Source organism: Poecile atricapillus, chromosome 4 (genome assembly GCF_030490865.1).
Source record: "Poecile atricapillus isolate bPoeAtr1 chromosome 4, bPoeAtr1.hap1, whole genome shotgun sequence".
NCBI classification, from domain to species: domain Eukaryota; kingdom Metazoa; phylum Chordata; class Aves; order Passeriformes; family Paridae; genus Poecile; species Poecile atricapillus.
The window spans coordinates 34,194,287-34,218,323 of NC_081252.1; the positions used below are offsets into that span (position 1 = coordinate 34,194,287).

General features: G+C 37.3%; 1 protein-coding gene across 2 annotated transcripts in view; it reads left to right on the forward strand.

Moving 5' to 3' along the window:
- LOC131578911 (uncharacterized) overlaps positions 1 to 23,788 on the forward strand; it is a 58,164-nt gene extending 34,376 nt beyond the window's left edge. The window contains exons 14-20 of one of the 2 annotated variants that reach the window (XM_058838210.1): positions 3,246 to 3,285; positions 4,302 to 4,353; positions 9,579 to 9,690; positions 14,303 to 14,386; positions 15,906 to 16,029; positions 20,958 to 21,048; positions 21,951 to 23,788. In XM_058838210.1, coding sequence (XP_058694193.1) covers positions 3,246 to 3,285; positions 4,302 to 4,353; positions 9,579 to 9,690; positions 14,303 to 14,386; positions 15,906 to 16,029; positions 20,958 to 21,048; positions 21,951 to 22,025 — 578 coding nt within the window. In that variant the 3' untranslated portion in view covers positions 22,026 to 23,788. Of the gene's footprint in view, positions 1 to 3,245; positions 3,286 to 4,301; positions 4,354 to 9,578; positions 9,691 to 14,302; positions 14,387 to 14,985; positions 15,026 to 15,905; positions 16,030 to 20,957; positions 21,049 to 21,950 lie in introns of those variants that run through there. The other variant, XM_058838211.1, reaches the window with a different exon arrangement.
- Positions 23,789 to 24,037: the final 249 nt, after the last annotated feature.

A 24,037-nucleotide genomic window follows, 5' to 3' on the forward strand; every position in this document is an offset into this window, starting at 1 on the left:
AGAAAACCTGACAAATAATTAATTACATGTACGTGTATACACAGAGGATGATGGTTTGGTTTTTTGTAAGATACTCAGGCTGAAAATGAGTAAAATTTAAAGTAGGCTAGAGGAAGGAGTCAGAAAATGAAAAGACAAGACAAGACTTTATGAAGAATTGTGCAGATTAATCAAGGCACTTTCTAACTAATAATTTACTTATTTAATAGATTCAGTGTAGATTTACACCTTTAAACACAGAATCCAGAGGAAGATTCCCATATCAGAGCTGAGTCACGTAAAAAGGAGTGCATTTACCACTCTTAGTGCCTGAAGTTTTTCCAACCATGTCATATTTGGAATTAAATAAAAACAGTGGAATCCCAGTGGTGTAATCCCAAGTAGTCATTGGTTTAAAATGCCCAGCCACTTGGAGAATTTGTAGTTCTCAGGCTTGGTCCCCAGCCACTGTGAGGAAATGGAAGGTTTATGGATCAAACACTTGAATCAAAATAAGTGTCATTATACTCAGTCTGACACTATACAAATACTGTACCTACAGATAAACAGGATATAGATACATTGAAAGGAAGGTCTCCCATCTAAAGGTAATCACCCCATTTTGCTGTGCATCAGTTTTATGCCATTCTGAGGCACAGAAGCTGGCAGAGCATGGTGGGGAGTTCATTAGCTTGAAGCGAAGCAACTTCAAGAGGTTCAGTGGTAGAAGATGAGACAATACTTTTATCTGCCTTGAGGAGCTAAGGAATGGAGCTCTGATGACAAAAAATGGTCATGTGAAGTTTCTGGGAAATAGATCAAGAGCTTTAATTTAGCTGAGAATCTTAGTGATTTGAGACTGCAGCCTGATTAATAATTCTCTAGAAGTATGACAAATTGTTTGTGTCATTGTGATAAGATAAGCTTTCCAGAAAGGAGGGAGAGCATCTGTACAGATATTTAAGCAAGCAATGCAACGTAAGCATAAAGTACAGCATGAGGAAATACTTTTAAAAGAAGTTTTCTTAGGACAGTGGTTGATCCAAGGAAATGATAATTTAATTAGCAGAAGGTTGGTCTGGCCACAGTGACAAGTTCACTATTGCTTATATTTCTTGTTACTTATATTACTTGTTATATTGCACCTTCCATTGCCTTCTTTTGGTTTACTGGAGAAATGTAATAGGAATCTGAGCCCTGGGTTGAGGTGAAGTGTAGTGCTCTTGTGCTGTTTACAGAATTAACAACCTGGTTGTGGCTTACAATCAGTAATTTAAGATCTGTTTAGTCTTCTCTGCTTGAAGGTTTTTTCTAGATATGACTAGGAATTTCATACAGATAAAAATTAAATTGGACTTGAAATTCTTTCCATCATATTTACAGTCACATAAACAATAATCATAGCCTAGAACTTATAATCACATAAACAATAATCATAGCATAGAACTTAATAATGTTGCTACAAGGGTTATTGGTGTAGTTTTACTCTGCAGTTGCAGGGATGGCTGTAGTACCTCCAGAGACAGATCTGCTGTTACAGTAACTCGTGCTCATGAACTTCTCAAAGACCAGCAGAAGAAGGTTATCTTAGCCTCAAGGTGTGAACAATTTTTGCTCTTGGATTATTTTCTTGTCTATATTGAGAACTGTTTCGTTGTCGAAGTCAAGATCCCTTATGTGAAAGCAAGTGAATGAAGAGCTTTCTTTAAAAGCTTTCAGAAAGCTGAAATTGATGTTGGAGCAAAATCTGGTATCCTTAATGAGCAGTTCAGCTGCCTAGCAGGAAGTGGCCCATATGACAATCCACAGATAAATTAACTAGCTTTATGGACCTGTATTTTCAACATGACCTTACCATACCCACCCTCCTTCCCCAGCAATCTAGATAAACAAACTAGGCACATAATTCAATAAAATCATTGCAGCTGATTTTGTTGCTGAGTGGCAGATCTGCTTGAATGAGTGCACAGGTAAGATGAATAAGGCTGAAACCTCACTGGATTACTTAAAATTGTAATACTTATGTAAGGGATTCTTTCATATTTTATCAACCACCATGTGTTTTTTTAGCAGTATGTAGTGAGCAGGGAGGTGGTTATTTGTGATCCTGTTTCTTTGGAAGTTGTTTTTTCCTGTGTACTGTAAAACATCATAGGCTTTTTTGGGAAGTCACTTCTGATGAGCATGAATATGTGTAATCTCTGCTGCCACTGGTATGTGTCCACATTGACAAGGCACTGAATCCAAGCTAGAGCAGCCTGCTGTGGAGTAGAGCTCATCACTGTTAGCTTTAGTAGCACAACAGCACAGTTACCTGGCTTTTAACTTGCTTGGAGCACGAACTGAGGGAATTCATGCCTGCAGAAAGCATGAAGCCCTTTTTAGCCAGAATTAATTTGGCCAAATATACCATGTGGGCAGCTTTCCACAGCACTTAATTTTAAAAGGGACTGGTTAACACAGTTGTTAATTAATTCCTAGGCTGATGTAATTTACGCATTTTACTGTTTCTTTCCCCTGCAATACTATTTGGAGGTCTGATACATCATGTATTCCTACTGTCCATGCCAGATAGAAGGGTGAGAAGCTGTGCTAAGGGTGAGGAGAGCAGAACTCTTTCTTTCAGAAATACTGAGCTGAGCAGATGGTTTTAATGACAGTAGAGCTTGGCAACCTGATAATACATTGTTGACTTACCACAGATCAGGGCTCATGCAGGTGCCTTAAGCCCCTGAACTGCCTCTGTATCACAGAGAGAGAATGGGATCTGCAGTACACAGCACCTTAAAAAAATCAAATTTAGTTTAGAGGCTGGAGAGAGTGATTCAAATTAAACAGTTACTCTAAACAAACAAGATCATATTAAACAAATATTAAAAGAAACCATGGTCCATCAGAATTCTTTCTCTGCTCTCTTTGAAAGTAAATAAAACAAGAATGACAAAAAAACTGAAATGAAGTTCTTTTTCTGTCAAATGTATTACCTCACTGGCATTTGTATACAGAGTATTTGGAAGAAGATTCTAAAGATTTAGTTCACACTTTGCACATTTAAATTTTTTTTGGTTGAAATTCACAGTTACATGTTTTGCCTTTTAACTTGTATAAAATGTTCAGTTTTGTTAATTTACAAGAATGTATGTAATTTTCTAGAGATTTCCCTGCATTTATTAAAAATGGATCAATTCAAGCTATGATAAGCTGCAAGCTCCATGTTTTGAAGAGGGCTTTAACCATTCTTTTGTGAATTTAATTTCTTTTTCCAGCCCCTGGCCTCACTGGAATTGTTGGAGGGCGCCCCAGAGTGTAAGTTAACTCTTGATCATTAACTTGTTGTGATTTGTGATGATAATGTTCCTACCAGTCACCATAATAAGCTTTCTCAGCTTGGGGCAGCAACCACAGAAGCAACTAAACCGTCCTGTGTCACTCTGTGCCTAATAACTGATAACAAGATAATAGTGAGTGCTATACAATATGCATACAAGTAGTAAAATTCTTTATTGAATTAAATGTGAGTTATGTAGGTTTCTGATCAGCTCATAGCAATATCTTAATGAGCTGTAGTGAAAACTTGAAATGTGACTTCATGGCAAGGCAGTAGCTCAACCACATTAATACATGGAAATTTCTGGACCAGTTTTCTCTTGTAGCTGTTAGTTTGGAATATGGGCCCACCAAATTTACATCTGTATGAGCTCAGTTCACCTAGAAATGTAAGGTCAAATGCAAGAACATCCCACAAAAATTTATCATTAAACCATTTCATGATTGAGCTGAACATAATAATGTTGAGTATGTTTAAAAAAAAAAAGCCTGGTTTGATTCAGGTTTTTTCTAGATATGGCTAAAATCTTATGGTGATTTATATCCTCAGCTTTTCATGCTTATGCATCTAAAACTTCCTGTCATTTAGCAAATGCTGCACATGAAGATGGGAGAAGAGCTTGTGGCTGTATTTCCAGTAGCCCTGTGTAGCTGGCCTAGGTATCAATGTGAGGCTACTGACAGTGTAGTAGACTTCAATGTCAGGATGTCAAAAAAACAATGTCCTTTGTCAGAAAAATATTTTTACTGTTTTGGCTACCTCCCCTCAGTAAAATTTTCTTCAGTTTTTTAAACAAAATCTTATATTATTAATAATGGAATTTGAGGAGTTTTTACACTTTTCAGGCTTTCCTAAGTTGGTTGAAAAAACATAGCTAGTCATAGTTGAATGGATTTAATTTCCTGAGTGTTTGGTGTATGAATAGTCCAAGGGTGTATGATCTGCCAGTTTCATCTAGGTAAATGTATTTATGCTTGCTGTTTTGTGTGTCTAGGTCTCCGGTTTTGAAGCCATTTTTCTTCTATTATCCCAAAAGCAATGTTCAGGTAGGACCTGCTGCTTGAAATCTGCTTGAAGTTTCTTGGAAGTAATTTGAAAAATCCTGCTGATTCCGGCATTTTTTGGTAACTTTCAGTAATAAAACTGCGAAGTAGTCTGGTGACTTTGATTAAAAAATATTTCCTGAGAGAATAGTGTTATTCACATAGAATGTTTTGCAACAATTGAACTTGCCAACCTTCCTTTTTAATTACTGCTAATTTTGAAATATCTTACATCAAAACTGAACTTCTCTTTTCAGGTTCCTGGAATAAGTTTGAATTATTTTTACTGCATTTGCAAAGAGTGCTTAAGGAAATTTCAGGCTTTTTTTGAAGGTTAATGGAGTCTCTTTAAAGAATAGGCAGTTGGGTGTTTGAAGAGTGGAACATTAATCTTGTGAACTTGGATACATTTTCGGAGTTTTTGGGGAGTAATGTATTTAGTGTATACTACTGGGAATAAATACTAAAATCATTGAATTTCCTCAGATTCAACAGGCTTTACCTTAATAGAGAGTAGAGCTTTCTCCTTCCATATACCCTGTCTATAAAAATAGAAGTAGTAATTTCTGTTCTTGCCTGTATTACAGAAACTGTCAAATTACAAAAGCCTGTGCAACCACTGTGCTGTCATGGAGGAACCTGTGGCTCTGTGGCCCTATTCAGTTCATAGCAATATGAATTCTTTCAGTCCAAGAATTTACAATTCAGATGTCTAGGCAGCACTAGGTGAGAAATTACAGTGTAGAGATGGGAAGTTCATCTAGAGCCTACCTTTCTGTGATGCATATACCCCCGTCTAGTTTGAAGTTTTCAAGATAAACTTGAAGAAACTGGTTTTGCTGAAACCATAAAGTATTTGGATTTATAAACATTGACTCTGTTTTTCTGAGTGCCATCAGATATTGCATTTGTACTTTGGAAACTGCAGACAAAACTGCATATATGCCTTTCTTTTTCAAGTAACTTGTAACTGTTGCATCCCTCTCATGCCAAGGCGTCCTAATACTCAGTAAGAGCCTTCTCACCCATCCACGGTCAAGGAAGTGGCCAAAGGCTGGAATGTTGGTATGTGTTAGGCTGCAGGTATTGTGACAGGCTTCTGCTTAGGATGGCTCAGGGAAGCTTTGGAGCGCAGGCAGAAAGTGAAAAAGTGGGCAAGGGGGAACAAACAAAACAACTTAATCAGAAAGGGACTGTTTTGTTTTCGTTCTTTAACATTTATACAGTGCTTAGCACAACCAAGCCCTATTCTTTAAGTAGTATTCTTCATTAAAGGAAAATATTTTTCACAACTTTACAGAGCAGATACCATTTAGTTATTAAATCTAAGTTAATTACAGACTCTTTGCAGTGGAAAAGCATTTTAAAAAAACCCACCTTTCTTGTTGTCTAAAGTTGAAGTACTTTTATCATCACTTACATTTTGCCTTATACAAACAGCCAAGTTTACTATGAAATTATTATCTTTATGGAAGTTTAACCTACCACTATGTTGTTCAAATTCAGTATTAACTAGCTACATTAGCGCTGTGTTCCAGACTTGCTAAAATGCTGTTGAGATCAAACAGTAACCAAATTGAACAAGGAAAGAAAGTATCTCATTAACTCTTTTCAGTATAGAAAATCACAGTCCTTGCTCTGTGTGAGTTAGCTGATAGGGGCACTGATGTGCTGTCAGCAAAATGCAATGTGTCCTATCACTGTTGTCCTGCAGTAATACTGAGGGTAAAAACGTGTTGTGACTCAAGTTCTTGATTCAAAATTTCAGCTATGTTTTAAAAACCATTGTCCAGAAAAAGATTACAGAATGAGTAAGGTATGAATTAACTGATTTTCTAAATTAGAAGTTCAGTTATAAAGAGTCTAGTTGCTCTAGGTCAGCATTTGACCTAAAACTAAAAAAAAATAAAAATCCATAAGCAGATTATGAGTTATGTTAACATTGCCACAGTGAGTTCTTTTCTTTTGTGTTTGGTAACACTTTTCTGGGTGTCAGTTTGGATTTAATGTCATATTTGTTGTTTCCACTGCTTTTACGCAATTGTTCTGATTTTATCATAGATCATCAGTAGTTTCAGAGTTCAAATAGTAATTGTTTTCCATGTGTACTTTGGAGGTAACTACTACTACTTTTATGTAGGGAGAAATTGCAGCAAACCTACTGAAGGCAAGTCGCTATTAGTTTTTCTTTAAGGACAATCTTCAGTAAGAGTGCTGAGTAGAGTTATTTTGCATTTGCTGACAACTGAGCACTGATAACTGCTTCAGCTAAGTTTGTTTATATTGTTTGGTTCTGGAAGTTTAACCTGATTGTTTCTGAATCTTTCATACTGGGAGTCTCCCAATACAGATGAAATGGATGCCACACTTCCATCCCATTTCCTCATGTCCTGTCAGTGGTCCCACTGGTAAAATCGAAGAGTAGCCTACTGCATGTGTACTTTCTACATCCTTGCTCGTGATCAAAAGGATGCTTACTGTTAAAAGTTGAGCTACTGGTCCATATATATATGTTGGGGAGCAAGACTTTTTTTTTTCCCCATATTGTTGGAGGTGTTGAGCCACTTGATCCACGGCTGGTGCCTCTTTGTCTCTTCACATCATTGCTGCCAGTCAGTTGGGATACAGTGATGATGTTCTGCACACAAACTGCCGTCCTGTGCGTCACAGGAATTGGGCTTCCTCTCACTCTGTGGGTAGCTGCATATTAGTCAGGTCATAGTAAATCATCTCTGGCATGGCTAATTCCTGGATAGCTCCCTGCGTTGTCGTTCTCTTACCTGGGTGACATACAGCATTTTCCTTAAAGGGATACCTTTCCTTCAGATTTAAGAGGAGTCTTCTTCAGAGGTTGAGGACCTAGGCCCCTTTTTCAAATCCAGCTGTCAATGTCCCCTTCCCTAGAGAGAGTGATCATAGCTATTTGGCTTCCCTACCCTCTAATTACAGGCTACTAGCTCCATTATCCCAGCATCATAGCACCCAGATGATAATGTGCTGACCTGGAAGACAGATGAAATATTTTTGTATATCCCACTTCTGATTCAAAGATAGATTGTTTGATTCAAACAAAGATTCTTGTTCTGCCTCTTTCTCATGTTCTGATGATGACCCTGATTCATCCTCCTTTACAAGCTGAGTTTTGTGTCCATTTCTTGTGTGTAGGAGTGACTGAATTCGGAGGGGTTAGTCCTCCCTTCCGTCTGCAGTGCCTGTCACTGGGGTTGAAGTAGCTGCAGGGCTTCTGTTTTATCATCAGATCCACTTTCTTTTCCTCCTGAGAAGAATAGTGTCAAATAGAGTTGGTAGGCCTGGGCCAGCACATTTTTTGTGTCTCTCTGAATTGCCTGTATACCCCTGTATTCAGCACTGGTGAGGCCACATCTCGAGTCATGGGTCCAGTTCTGGGCCCCTCAACTTAAGAGGGACTTTGAAGTGCTGGAGCATGTCCAGAGAAGCTGGCAAAGCTAGTGAAGGGTCCAGAGCACAGGTCTCATGAGGAGCAGCTGAGGGAGCTGTGGTTGTTTAGCCTGGGGGAAAGAAGGTTCAGAGGACACCTTATCACTCACTACAGCTACCTGAGAGGAGGTGGAGTCACCATATCTGGAAGTGTTTAAAGAAAGACTGGATGTGGCACTTAGGTCTGGTTGACATGGTGGTGTTGGATCATAGGTTGGACTTGATGATCTCAGAGGTCTTTCCCAACCTAATTGATTCTGTGAAGATATAATGATAGGAACATGCTTGTTTGAGCATCTCAGGATATTAAAAATCCTCAAGACCTGTTGTAATTAGCCTGGAGGATAAGGGGAAGAGGAAAGGAAGTGTGTCCCCTTCATGGTCTGAGTTTCCAAAGCGAAAAAGTAAAAGGTATAATTAGCAAGTTTCCGATAGATGACTCCCACGTGCAGGGATGACAGCCATGCTGAGTGCAAATACCAGAATAGTTTCACAACCAGCAATTACATCGTATCGTTAGCCAGTGTTACAAAGTACAGCTTGATAACCTCAGCCCGGTTTCCGTGGGTGATAAACATCATAACAGAGAACACATACTGCAAGTAGGCCAGTACATAATTGAAGAACAAACACATCAACTTTGAGAGTAAATAAGTCATTGTGATCAGTGGCTATTAAACTAATACAATGAATGCTTGTAAATTTCTTCTAGCATATTCTAGTCAGATCTGTTGTTATCTCAACCCATTAAGCCCCATGTTGGGTGTGAACAAGGCCTGTCAGGGTTTATTCCCAGGTGGCAATTAAGTGCCACTCAGCCACTCTCTCACCTCCCCCCTCCCCAATGTATTAAGGAGAAGAGTTGGAAAAATGGGAAAAAATAAGCCACACAAGTTGAGATAAGAACAGTTTAATAATTGAAACAAAGTAGTAGTTGTTGGTATTATTAAAAGGGAGGTGACAAAAAAATAAGAGGGGAATAAAACCCAAGAAAGGCAAGTGATGCACCATAGAGTGTCCCTCCACCCACTGACCAATGCCCAGCCTGTCCCCCAGCAGTGATCAGCTGCTCCCAGCCAACTCCCCATTCTCCCCATTTATATACTGGGCATGATGCTCTGTGATGTGGAATATCCCTCTGGCCACTTCAGGTCAGCTGTCCTGGCCATGCTCCCTCCCAGCTCCCTGTGCACATGCTTGCTGGCAGAGCTCTGGGAGACTGAAAAGTCATTGACTTGAAGTCTGTTCTAAGTGTTGGTACTGAGCAACAACCAAGCCCAAAATTCCTGTATTGATGTATTTTTTTAGAAGCTTTCAGAAAATATACTTGAAGATAAACACAGAATGCATAGAGAAGTTTGTCTTTAATACAGACAGCAACATTAAGAAGAAAAAGGGGTTGCATCATAGAAAAGATGGAAACATTCAAGTTTTGGGATTCAACTGTCAAAGAGTTGTGACACAAAATTCCATACAGTGTTGCAGTATATTGAGTGAGATGGAAAGAGATTTTTCTTCCTTTAAAAACTACCAAACTGGATGGAGCATTTCTGTGGCATTTTTTATACCTTTTTTCTCCCTAAACAAAAGATTTCTTTTAGGTTTATAGTGAATTGTTACTGTATTGCGACCTTTTAAAAGGGAGCAGCAGAGCCTTATCTGTAAAGCTATTACTGGAAGTCTACTGGATCAGTACTTAATTAGGAATATGCTTTATTTATTCCCATTGCAATGGATTTCTGATTTGACTGTTTGTGTTCTTTGTACAGATCAACCTATTTTTAAATGGGCAGCATGTTGAGATATTTGAGGAGGAGCTCACATTTACATCAGATGATGTGGATTTGTTTGATCTACCCAAGACTAGCAGTGAGTTGAAAGGTATGTTCATCTTTGTACTTGTGAATGTATCATTTTCTATCTTTGTCCTGGTAAATTGTGTTAAATTTTGACTGTGAAATACGTTTTGCCTCTTTATGTGATACATTTTTATATCTGTTGCAAAACACAGGCTGTTTTCTTGGAAGGTGGTTAGTGTCATGCGGTATAACATGTATTTGAGACTCTAACAAGTATGGCAGTAAATTTTTATTAAAAACCCCTAAGCCTTAAACACGACTGAAGACCATGTAAAGCTGTCTTGAAATTGAAAATGTGGTTTCAAAGTATACTGTAATTTTACATTTTGTGGATCCTGGGAATCCTGGGAATAGTTGGGTTTGTCTTACATCAAAATAGTGTTCGGAATAAAGGACAGACAAACAGATTGATTTAAGGACTTACAGCACTTAGATAATTAAAATTCACTCCTGTTCTATATGGCAGCCTTCACAAAATTAACAAGAACGGGATCAGCCTGGAACTGGCGACTTTAAAAGAAATCATACTGGGTTAATAATCCAGCATGATAGTTCCTCTGTTGCTGCTAGACGTGTCTAACCAAATTCTCTGAGAAAGAAGAGAATCTTGAGAAGGGCCAACCAATGAGCTGAATGGAGCAGGTCAGGATGTCTGCAATGACAAGGAAGTGTTAAATCAGAGTTGCTCATACAAGCAATTATTGAAAGTGCTGGACACCTGAAAAGTTTTGTTTTTTCTACTGGCTGAACTATATACAGTATTTCTTAAAGTATAGCATGCTCCATAATTCCCTTTTGGTCCAAATAGTCTTCGTTATCTTATTTCTGCTTACCAGAGAACTGAGAGAATTAATTTAAAGCTGTGGCTAGGTATTTGAAAATCTGAATCAGGTGACTCTACCTAAAAATTACAAGTTAGAAAAATTTCTGAAAATAATACTGATAGTGAAAGAGTAATTCAGGTATTAAATTCTGTGTATACTTTAAAAATTAATGCTATTAAGGCATTTACATGTTAAGGTTTACTCTGGATTCCAGATAAAGGTGAGTCATGTTTCTCAAAACTAGTAATAGAACAGTGTAACAACTAATATGAGTTAGTAAGGGAATGTTTGTATCACATAGAGACATTTTGAAATACATACATGACTGTTTATTGCCATTTGAAAGCCACTAATAGTGGATGCCTGATTACCATGCATGTGTTCATTTTCCCCAACTATTCAAACATCTGTTCAATACAATGATTTTTGTCATGCAGAAACAAGTTAAACTCTTAACTGTGGTTTCAGCTCTTCTGTCTGTTGGAAATCTGATGTCACACCAGCATCTCTCAGCTCCCTGAGAGTTCTCGGGGGGCAGTGGGTATTTGCACCATCAGACTGGGCAAGTTAAGGAATAAGTAGTAGTCATTGTTCTGCTTAATGAAAGGGTTAGCAAAGGTCCTGGGTTTGGTTTTTTTTTTTCAAGGTGAGTACAGTGCTGAATAATGCAGAAGCAAAAAGCTATTGGACTCCTTACTGCCTATTTTACTACTGAATTCTTCAGGCCTTTTTTCAGGCAAAACCCCACTTTGAGACACAGCAGAACTTTTCTGGTTATTTTCCCTGAGAATGATCTCTAAACTTTTGCCCTTGGTTGTAAATATAAATGTTTTCTGCATGTGACTAAATAGTTACCTACTTCTGTGGCTTAGTGTAGGACAGCATGGATGAGAAAGACAAATGGGTTAGACTGTAAAAGGAATAGCTTCTGCTAAAGCATTTTCTCTCAGCATTTAGAAGAGAGGGGAAAGTATTTTTCTTAGTTTCATGGTTATCTCAAGTGTGAGGGACTGTTAGTTGTTGTTGAATAGATAAGAGAAATATGTGAAAATGGATTTAAAATATGCTGCTAGATATGCTTCTGGGAGGGTGGAATTTGAATTTACCATTTTTCCTAGCTTTGAAGGGAATTCTTTTGTAGATTTATTTAAGATGTTTGTTAAATGAAAACAATTTCCTGATAAACAGATCATGAAAGATAAATCAGTTTGGGTAATAATAAATGAGAGCACCAGAACATTGACTTGAACTGGTTTAATTTAAAGGGAGATTGTCAGAGACTGACTGTAAAATGTCTGATGGAGAATAGATTTCTACAGCTTATGCAATTTAGATATTGCCAAATTTCAGCCTTTGAAAAAACACTACATTTTGTCTTGAATTGTATATTGAATGAAATGATGAAAATTAATGTGATTTCTGTAGTGTTATGAAGTGTGGTAGTCTTGTCCAAAATGAGTTATGGGCTTTAGCTGGACTTTCAGATCCACTCTCAGTGGAGACGTTTAATCAAAAATAATATTCCCCAGTTAAATAAATACACCCTTAAATATTTTCTGGTACATTTCATGGCACATTTCTGCTTGCAAGTGAACATGGAAAAGATTGTGATCTTCAAGCTCAAAACAAACCCGTATTCCACTTTTTCACTGTATTTTAACCTCTTCAAATTCCTTGTTCCTGTGACTTTCTACCACTGAGGAGCCATTGTGCCAGACTAAAATATAATCACTCTTAATCACCCTTCACAGTGACCCAATATATATTATAAAATTTTAGGTCTTAATTAAAGCAGATCAATGCTGAAAAGTTGTTGTTTGGGTAGATTGTGGGGGAGATTTTCTGATCCAGGTATGCCAGTAGAAGAGGTTGCTGTGGTGAGCCCCTAGCTCTTTCTTACCGTTTTCCTTGTTATTGCCACTCATGTGCCAGCAGAGCTCCTCTTGTTGCTTCAACCAAAAACAGATACACTGTACAAATTATGTGTCATGTCATAGAAAAGCATCTCCCACCCCATACACAGATGGATTTGGGGGATCTGTCCAGTTGCCACTGGCCACACAGCATCAGTGAAAACTGCAGCCAGTAGGATTTGGACATAGTTTCCCTCTTACCTAGGTCAGCCTGGCTCATGTCTGTGTCAGTAATTTTCTGTGGGCAGGAAGGAGTTGAAGGTAAGGATGATTAGGCTAGGACTGGGTTTACCTGATTACCTGATGCAGTTCACAGAATACATTATCTACTCATGCCTGCATAGTAGGTGCACTGTGCTCTGAGTGATGCCCCTGGCCAGTATTTGGAGCATAAGAACTTTAATACTGGGTCTCCTACTCCCTAAAATTAAAACAAAATTTAAAAAGAAAAAAAAAAAACCCAGATAGTTTGGTATTCTCAGCAGAAGTAATAATATTACAAAAAGGACAGACTGATGTATTTTCAGATTGCATTGTGCCTTGCAACATGAAGTTAGTCCAGCATAATTGATTTACATGATCTTGTATATTCAGTTTGTTTAAATTTGGAACATTTGTGGCTTGCTTCTGGCTGCCATCAGCAGCAGCTGCACCAGAAGCTGCCACAAAGCAGGAAGGCTGTCACTTCCCTGCTCTGTGTATTCCCCCTACTGGTGTCCAAGGAGCAGAGAGAGGGGGAGAGCTCACTTCCATCCAGAAGGATGAAAAAAAAAACAAGGAAGGGGAGAGAGGAGAGAAGGAGTGAGGGATGAGAAATTTACTGTGAGTCAGGAGTGGAGGTCAGTCTGTTATTGATGGGGAGATTGAAAAGCCAAGGAGGCCAGGAGAATGATATGGCCATAGGAAAGTTGGATTGGAAGCAAAACTGACTGAAAATTACTCAATTCTCACTGCCTAAAAGCTTGGATATAGCCCATGCTTCAAGTGTCAGTGTTAAGGTGTGATCAATGAGTAACTCCAACTCAGTAGCAAAGTGGGTGCTTCATCTCTCTCTTTAGAGAACAGGAGCTAGATGTCACAGCCTACTACTCTTAGTAATCAACAATTGCAGGAGGTCTGTGCTTAAACATCAAACCTCAGGTATATACTGTGTGGATCCCACAGTATTGACTTTCTGGATTTGGGCAGGAGTGGGTTTGCGTTTTGATACATAGATAAAAATACTTCATATGAACTTCATTCAGTGAAGTGCAACAACGTCTATGTTTCTTGAACATCCAATACTCAGACATGGACAAGTTAAAAAATCAAGACTGGCTTCCTAAGCATACAGTTTCTTATATAAAACTAAGGTATTTACAAAAACAATATCTTGAAAAAGAAATCTTAGTTTTCTTCTGTACAGCTGGATAAGAAGTATAGTGCAAATGCAAGTGAGAGATGTGTTGTCTTGAAAAGGTTTTCTACTGGCATTAGCAGACTAAACAGACATTACAGAATTAACAGGACAGTAGCAACTGCAGGTATTTCCACCTGCACTGGAAGCAGAGATCTGTGTGTTAAGGGGACAAAAGTTACGGCAAGCAAGAAAAGACAAGCAGCTGCTATGCCTCCTTCAGAGGTACAGCATTGCTAAGGCCAAGATGCAGGTCATATTGAAGGGTGATGCATGATACAGCACTTGGATGTAAAAAAGTGAAAGGGATTTGGGAGATGGAACAGGAGGGGTCAACTTCCTAATTTTGTCTCACCTCTTATTCTCTAGGTGCTCCTGTGAGAAGGATTGGAAATTTCAGAGTACAATGCAAAAAACGTGCATTTAAACTGACAGTTACTCTTTCAAAATATGTGATTATTTGTAGCACCATTAAAATGAATTCATTTTTATCTTGTACAGATCTGCCAAGTGGTCCACATACTTACCGCTTAGAAGATCTTGCCTACACTAGAAGTGGAGACAAAGGCAATTCTGCAAACATAGGTATTTTTCTTTCTTTTGCTTTCTGAAGTGATGTAACACTTTCACATAAGAGTATCAAGTGCTAGTCTTAAATATCTTGACCTTTATTTTTTATAATTGTGCTGAAACAGAAGACAATACATATTGAATATGGACTTTACTAATGAAATACCTGTAGTCTTCTGATGAGCAGCTGTTGTAATCTGAGGTACTAAGAAAAAAATAATAGCATGTCATACTGAAAAGAAAGTTTTTTGTTTAGGGTTGGAAAGTTGAGCTCCCAGAAGTTAAGTAATGCCATTTTAAGGTTTCTTTTACATGTCAGTTGCTACTCCTTCATGTGTGTATGTTACATAATATAATTTCCTAGTTGTCTGATCATATAGAATATTTTCATACATTAATTTTGTAACACATCTATGGCTAAAACATTGACAGTGTTAGGAAATACTAAAGTTTTTCTCATATGTACAAGAATGTTTTTATTATATTGCTAATGCAAATGGTGTGTTTCAGTATGCAGTCTCTTTGCATCGATTGTGCTGCTTCTTGCATTGTTTAATAATTCCTTCTATTCCTTACTTCTGCATGCAACAATTGGCTCTCTTACTTGTTGGAAGATGAGAGCGTGTGGTGTTCAAAGCTCAGTATGAATTAAAGGTGCGTTTGGGATTTGATTTGCTATTAGCTGTCATGCTAAAACGGATTAATTTTGTTCATTTGTATTCAGGAATATACTTTCCTTGTCCTTGTTTGTGAAACTGGTTTTTTTGGGTTGAAGAATGAAGCAATGTTGATTTTTTTTTTCTTTTCTTTTTCCTTTTTTTTTCTTTCTCCATGATTGACCACTGTTGCAATGTAGCATTGCCAAGTCGTGAATGATGTATACATAATAGACTGCTTCAGATATAAAGACACTACTGCTTTTCTAAGGAACAACACTAACAACAACAAATTTAACCTCTATAAAGTCCAGATAGAAAGAGCCTTGTGACACAAACCTGTTTTCCTGATCCTGCTCTGGAACCTCAGCTTCAGCATAAAATTAGCTGAAGCTTATAAAGCATATATACAGCAATAAAAATGTAATTGTGATTTGTCACACATCAGAATCCTGTGCAAGAGATGGGGCAAGGACCAAACCTTTGATGACTGGTCATACCTTATTGTGGTTAATTGTGATTACTAAAATATCTAAGTCTTGCAAACCATTTAAGGGAAGAGAATTGCCTGTGGGTGGTTTGTTGTGATGTTGTTGTTCTTTAGGTGTCTTTCAGTGGCAGGGCCTGTTTGCAGCAGAAAAAAATCCAGTGATCACTTAGTGGTCACTTAGCATTCTTTGGTGTCATGCTGCACCCTACATCTCTACTGACAGAGGGAGAGCTGTCATATTGTTGTATTTTTTATTCAGGAGCTCGTTAAAGGAGATCCATATGTACAGTTTCAATTAAGCGGAGGATCTCAAATTGGTTTTGAAAGGATAAATACAAACTGGTTTTAACACTTCCTATTTGAACTAATGCCAATCAATGCCTAACAGGTGTGATAGCACGGCATCCCCTCTACTATCCATACCTAAAGAAAACTTTAACTGCTCAAGCCCTGGAGAATTACTTTCAACACCTTTTAGAGCATGAGAAACCAGAAGAAGAGCTAGTAACAAGGTGAGTAGCTTGCTGTGCATCCCACAGTTGTCTGGTAGATACATGATCGTATCAGAAGTTATCTTAAAATATGCAACATAAATATTGCAAACTTGTGTGTCTTTCCTTTGGGTTTTTTTTTTTTTTTTGTATTTCTTCCTTTGCCTTTTTAAATAACAACTTGAGCACAGTCACTGAGAAAGAACATGAACTTGGGCCTCTCTCGAAGCTGGACAAAGGCCGTGAATCCGTTTAGTGAAGGCATTTAAATTCTCAGAATTAGCTTAGTAGTGTTGGGGCTGTTCCTTTGTTTTGTTCCAGTACAGAATGTCTTTACCGACTAGAAATAGCTTCCCATGTCCTTTGAGAAATGTATCTTTCCACTGGTTTTGAACCATTTGGAAACTGCAGGAGCTTTAGTAACTGAAGCTTCCCAAGCCTCTGAGCTGAACTGAGAGTTAGAAATCTGTAAAACACTACCTGAAAAACATTCACACAGCCAGTGTAGTCTGGAGCCCAAACTTACCTGATGATCCATCAGAAATGGGCCTCATACTGTCCCTATTTCTGTAAAGCATTTTAATATTTACGAAGTTCACTCACTTTAGTGAAGCTATTCCTTCTAGTACCCCGCTCTAACCCACTTTTGTGCCTCATATACCAAGCCAGAATTTAAAGAAAAAACATGGCTAATTTCTCTTCAAATCTGAAAGAGAATATATCCTAAACAAGACACTTTAATGTGATACTCATCTACTAAAGAATATCCTCTGCCAGCAGACAACATATGTAACATTCTTATTTTTGTGGTATGGCTGATGCTCATGACCTTTCCTGGGAATGAAACACACAGTTCTCTTGTTGTAGCATGAGGTAATGAAGATTGCTCTCCTAAGGATGTCCAGTAAAACAGTCAACAGATTTTAAACCTTTTTATCTGAAAACAAGTAAAAGCTAAATACTGCCACAAACCGTCCAGTCTTCTAAAACTTGTTTTGATACAAAGTCAGTTATGCTGCACATAAGGAGATTTTGCCAAAATCCTTTCTGTATTTCCATAGGTAGTTGGATAAACTGTTAACTGTTTTTTTGTTTGCTCAAAGAGCTTGAGTCAGAAAGGTACAGGTCAAAGCTCAGAGAGAGCTTGGAGTTATTTTAACCCCTGATCTTTGAATTGTAAGTGCTGGTTTTGTCTTCATAAGCAGCTCAGTGCAGATCTCACCCACTGTTTCGTAAGTGCTAACAAATCTATGTAACTAATAAATTGTGATACTAAGAAGTGTAATTGAATTTCCTCAGAAACTGAGCAGAGAGGGTAAGAAATAAACTATGCCATGTCTCCTAATGATACTTCTAGAAATTGATTCATTGCCATTCCTTTATGTTGTTTATGTTTATGTAAAACTAGAAATTCGCTCTGTCTGGATGTAGCCAAATTAATTTGGTTAATTAGATTATCTGTTTGAGGTTTTGGCTTCCTTTAATGATGTGATAATGGAGCTCTGTGAGTGAATTGGAAAGCTACTAGGGAGAAAGAATAAAACCTTTTGTGGAAATATTTAGGATTATAAGGATTATGCTCATGTGCTTCAGATTGTGTAGTTTCTTTTTAAATTACTTGTTTATTTTTTAGTTTTAACTGTCATAAAATAGAGCTGTCTTACTGTCTAATTCATTTCCTTTTTTTAAATGCTGAGTAGTTAAAAGCTATGTATTAGTTTTGCTACCATAGACATACCAACCATGGCTCTACCTCACTACAGAACAGAGTCTGTTAACCAGTTGCCTTCCATGCTTTTTCACTTGAGACATTAAATAGGTGTACTAAACAGAGAACAGGTGGGATTATTTCGGTAGTGAACACGAAAAACTCATAAACTTCCAGATTGGCAGGTAAAATAATGGCAATAGATGATCTTTCAATCCCAAGGTGATTGCTTACCACAGTAGAGTGCTGGAGTACATTCTTAACAGGTCTGAGTATCTTAAGATACTGAATAAGGAACTTTTTGTGCAGAAGTACTAGGTCAGTCATTTAAGAAGGATGTTAAAACTATCCTGAGATTTTGCTATTTTCATCTCCTGAAATGTAGTATATGTAATGTTTTATATATAATATGTTCAATGTTCAGAAATACTAAAAAATGACAGCTTGATTTCTTCCTATGCAATGTTTTCACCATGAGCTGAAGAACAAGAAATGTGGATGCTGATGCTTCTCAATGGCTTTTTTGTACATACATTTGTTAGAGAGGAAAAATAAGTATTTTTCTACAGAACATCTCATATGCAAACAATTCTTTAAGCCTATGAACTTGGTTCCTGCTTTCCTGTGATGAAAACAATCCTGTCTTTTCTTTGATTTAAATGCATTAAATAATTTTATATCATTATTATTTCCATGCATTTTAATGGGAAATGCTCTAGGAAACCTGACTTCTCTGAATATTATGGACAGCATGTTAAAGGAAGTAGTTAAGCAGGCATTCTGTTGTGCAAAAGTGTAGGAATGCAGCTAGAAGAGTGAATATTCCTTGTATTACTGGTTTCTGTTACAGACAGAGTATTCTTTGAAGGGTTTATTTATTTTCTGTGTTTTTTAAAAGCAGTTCTTAAGACATTTAATCAAATTCTACAATTAGATAATTTTTTCCCTTTAGATCTCAGTTAATTAAGCTTTAATTGTTTAATTATGCTAAGTAAATGCCTGCCAGCATTTTGGTCAATGTGTTGTTGCTGCTTAAGACTATTATAATGGGTATAGTGGTTTTTCTTCCTTTTATTGTGCAAGTTTATTTTCTGTGTGGAAATATTTTGGATGCTCAGATGCTTCAGACAAGCCTTAAAATAATGAAGATGCTGGCCTTCATATATTATTTTGTAATCCTCATTTTAGCTAGATTATCCCACTGTAAGTATTTTCTCAGAGTAAATAATGTGCCATGTTATAGTGTTCCAAATTAAGATCTGTTGCTTGTATTACATATTTCCTCTGCCAGAATTACTGCAGAAAGTGAAATGAAATTCTTCCACGTATTTGTTTTTGCATTTATATGCTCTTCAGTTTCTCTCCTGATTTGTTTTTCCTGATTGGTTTTCATGACACTTCTTTTGAGAGATGAGGTAGTATTAGGAATCGATATTCCATCAGTCCTAGATCTTGAGGAGACATCCTCCAGTTGTGAAATTCTTTGCTGCCTGAAAATCTTTGCCAGCTTTTCAGAGTAAAATTTATAGTGTAGTGCTTTGCTCTGGCTTTCGTGGTATGTAGTGATTGGAAATTTTCATTTAGATTTTTAGAAAATTTTGTGGAGTCATCTGGTTGTGCTGTATAGTTGATTATGGTATTAAATTTAACTAACTAACTAACTGTAGAATTGCTTTATTCTTCATATTCTTGTTATCTAATAGAGCCACTGGTAGATTGGTCTACTTTCCTGCCTTCCCAGTGGATTTGCTTTTAAGCATGTTAATGTTCCCTCTCAACTAGCTTTTGAGAAAGAGCAAGAGAATGCTGACACCAATTTTTTTTCTTAATAACAACTAATAGTACTAATATTAAAGTAGAGAGTAGTAATGAAAAAGTAGAAGGAACTTAAAGGTTAATTTTTTTACCTGGGAGACAGATATGGACACTCCATGACTACTTGCTTTCTAAACCAAGAACTGAAGCGATTACCAGAGTGCTCAGCAGAATCATCTCCTTCCACAAGAGGTTTGGGTCATATGCCCAAGATAAAAGGGCAGACAGGGCTGTGAGCACCAGCAGCAGACACTGTTTTCACAGTGCTCAAAAGGAGCTGAAAGAGAAAAATCTCAAAGTGACAAAATCAGCAGCATAAGAGCACTACAAGGAATTCCACCTATATTAGGGGGAAAGATTCAAAGAATCTGTCCCAAACATATGAAATCAGGTAGGTGATTAAAGAATAGTAAGTGTAGTGTTGGAGGAATCGGGATTTAAATTGCAGCAGTCAAACATCTGGAGACAGTGGGAATTGGATATCTTTCTCTGTTAATGCCTCATGGCTTGATGATGTTCTGATTTAAATCCTTTCCTATGGAATTAAAGCAAAGCTATCAGGTACTTAGATGAAGAAATACTGGAGAAAAGCAAAACTAAAGAAAACCAGTAATGGAAGGAAGATGACAAAACACTGAAAAACTGCAAGGAGAGGCAAATGGAAATATACTGTAGACCTATTTATGGAATTTGAAACAATAGGAAACCACAGAGCCATTTGCCAGACGGCTACAGAAGTTTCCAAACTGGAACTGCACCAGTCAAAAGCAAGGATGGAAAAATGCTTACAGTGGTGATGGAACAGAAACATAGGTCTGTCACACTGAAATAAAATTTTATCTGAACAAAGTACATGGCTCCAGCAAAGCTCTGATTTGAATTTGCTATAAAGTTATCTGTTCATCCTAGGAGTTGATGTAGTGACTCATAGATGTTTCTCAGTAGTGAAGAGGGAGTCTTTCCAATTAGCTGGCAGCATTTATTAGCAAAAGTGAGTTCCAGGAATTAAGTGATTGTACTTTTCAGTATCAGAACTAGGAGTTAATAAAAATACTTTCTTTTGCCCATCATGTTGTTGGAGTTCATATTGGATCTTGAACCTCTGGCTTACAGATATGGACTTGAACTCATACAAAGAAAGAACTCTAGAAACAACCTTAATAGAAATGGATGAGTTTTGAGTAGAGGAGAATTATTACCTTATGATCCAACTTTAAAACTATTAAGGGCTGTTAATTTGGAGTAAGAGGAAGGAACAAGGAGGCAGGTGAAGCCTTGGGCTAATCTTGTTACCTTTTAGGCTTGGCTCAGCAGTGGGATGTGATCAGAAGCATGAAAATTTTGCGTGTCTGTTTTTGCTTGGTGTTCTCTACACATGTTTCTTCCAAAATCCCCTGAGAAATGATGTGCTGTTTTTATTTTACAGGTATGAGTTGCCAGGAATCCATGGATTAAATTTTGTTCTGAAGAATTCCCTTGGTGGTGGTGGTATAGCATCCCTAAGAAGTGACCCACAGGCATGTATCAAAGCAATAATTTTAATGAAGTAATTTTTATGGGTCTCTTTATAACCAACTTTTGGGCTGGAACTGTGAGGCTTGGGGTTTGAATCTAGTTCCTTTTAATTTCCTATAGATATTGTCTATTTAATTTTCTAAGGTTTGAAAACAGCATAGGAAAGTAGAAAGTTGATTTAGAATATTTGATGAAAAAGGTGTGTACTAATAAGATAGTACATCATAAAGAGCATAACTGATTTGGCTACCAGTTTTTTGATGCACCAGCAAAATTAATTTCTGAGAAAGGCTGTCACATTCTGAAAAATTATATACTAGACAATTCTGATTGTTTCCAAGGATATACTTGTGCATGTTGCAAGGAACCATGCACTGTAGGACAATTCCTCATTTAGAATATGCCTTCTATAGTTAAAATACTGATAAATCATATAAACATGAAAACCAGATGGATATGAGGGTTTTTTTTGTGTTGATGATATGTGAAAATTTTTTGCAAGTGTACAATCTGAGTATTGAAATTTAAAACATCTAAACCCAAAGATGAGATCCTGAGCAATGCTACAGCTCACGCAGCTGTGCTCATATGCTCAGAAATGCTCATGTGCAAATAATCTCAGCATAGTCAAGAAGTCTGCTCACAAAGTAAGGTGATGCTATGTATGAATAGATAGAATTGAACCCCAAATGAATTTATTTTAGCATTCGGTACCAAATAAATGGAAGAAACTGTTCAATCATTTCAGATTTGGATGCTTGAAAATTCAAGCAACTTAGACTGAATTCTCACACCGATTATAGGAAAAACACTCATATGAAACCATTGTTAAAAAAACTTGTTTTAAAAGGATGATATATTTAGATAGCGAAATAAAATGTTGGTTTGGTTCTTTTTCTTACAGGGTAAAGCACTTGGACAGATGCTGTTGGATTTCCAGATTAAAAATGTTCCTGATTTAAAATCACTGATAGAATAACAGGTGTTTAATATTTAACACTATGTGGTATAAAAACATGTTATAAACAAGAACTGGCTTCTTGAATGAATTTTGATTTTTTAAGGTTAAAGAGTAGAAAGTTGACAGTTACTTCTCAGAGGCTTAGCTATATGGCACAGATTAGCAAATATTTTGAGTAATACCAGACTAATAGCTCTGTCTGATAACATTTCCTGCTAGATAATACAATGGATGAAGAATCAATTTATTACCTGCAAAATAGAATTAATCAAATTGCAACATAACATTTAATTATGAGACAAGATAATCTTTGTTTCAAGATAGAAATTACTTCCTGTTTGGTCCATCTCTCTTTTCTTTCTCTCATCCTTTATTTGAAAATCGACTGGGCTGCTGTCCTGTCAGCTGTGTCTGTCCTGTGCAGTGAGTGAGGCTGGGTAACCTGCTCTGCACTGCTGGGAAGTCAGCACTGTCTGGTACTGGGGAACAGTTTTCCCTGCTGGGCAATAAAGAAAAGTAATAATTGGTACTGTTATACAGTGACTGGTCGTAAATGCTGACCTTTGGTGGTGATACACCAAACTTCCAGCACTTTGTCTGGTTAATGACAGACTTTGTTACTACATTTTCCAATACCTTTTACTAATTAATCCTTCAGTTGAAAGCACTGAATAGTAGTAAATTGCAGATCTTAGTGTGGTAATAAATTTGAAGATGTGGAAAGGGAGTCTGCCCTCTCACTCCTTCTTGTGGTGGTGCAATCCTGGCAGGGATGAAGCAGGCCTGGGTGGTTCCAGGGCTATTAAATCCTTGATTTGTGCAGGAGAGTCATGCCTGGATTAAGTTGTCTTTTGCATTGCCCTTCCCACAAGAAGGTTCCTTCTGCTGTGAAGGAAAACTGTGTTGAGTGCAATGTATTCTGTCTTTCTTCTGACTCCCAGTTATCACCTCTCCATCTCCCTTCCTGCACAATATGATTAGCATGTTCAAATTGGGGTACTTCTGAACTTCTTCATCTCATTAAGAAGAGACTTAAAAATCTGTATCATACTTCTGGGACAATAGCAAGGTGGAGATTCTGGTAACTGTATTTTCTCTGCAGAAGCTACAAAAATACTACTCCACACGTTCAGGCATTTTATATTCAGACTTTCTTATTTTATTTTGGGGAGATTGTATTAATTGTTTAGTGCTGACAAAACGAGGCATTACTCATACCAGAAAAAATTATGGAAATAAGTGGTTTTTTGTCACCAAACCTATCTGTTAGTTCCTAAATTTCCAGTGCTGTATATCACTGTTACTAATTTCCTAGCCACTTGCTTGCTAGTAAGGACTATGCAATGAATTGTTCCCACATTTTCTGTGGTTTTGCTTAGTCAGATTAAAGGTATCATAAATGAATGCTTTATCCATCTAAACATTTATTGCCTGAGCAAATCATAGGTACTGTCCATGTGTACAACATGACTGTCAGGTTGTAAAAAATGAGTCATTACTTCATTGCAGAAAAACGGCCAAGGTAATAACTTGAAAGGGAAAATGGCATGCAGGTTTTATTATGTTTACAGTCACTGTTTGTTAGAAAACTTCCTTCATAATTTGGACGCCTGTTGAGAGGAAGTAAAAAAGAAAAAAATTACAGACCTCAGTAGCAAACCTTCAAGGATAAAAAGGCTACAGTAAATATTTGCAGTTCACTCAATATGCTGCTTAAGTCACTCTGGAAATGTGTATGCAGTAAGTCTCTGAATAAAAGTGAACATTTATAAAAGTATAAATTTGTTTTAGTTGTTTATGTGGTTTCTTCTACTGGAAGAGAGTGATACTTAGTTCAGAGGTTCTTTGTTTGGGGCAGTTTCACTTGCCTGCAATTTCATGCATTGTCTTGCCGGTTCCCTTCTTTGTTCAGATTTTGTCTGTTCTGTCCCTAGTCTTTGTTAAATACAAAAACCAAAAAAGTAAAGGATACTGTTTGTTGGAGAGGTGGTCACTTACAGCTCATAATGGAAGCTGTAATTGCTGAAAGG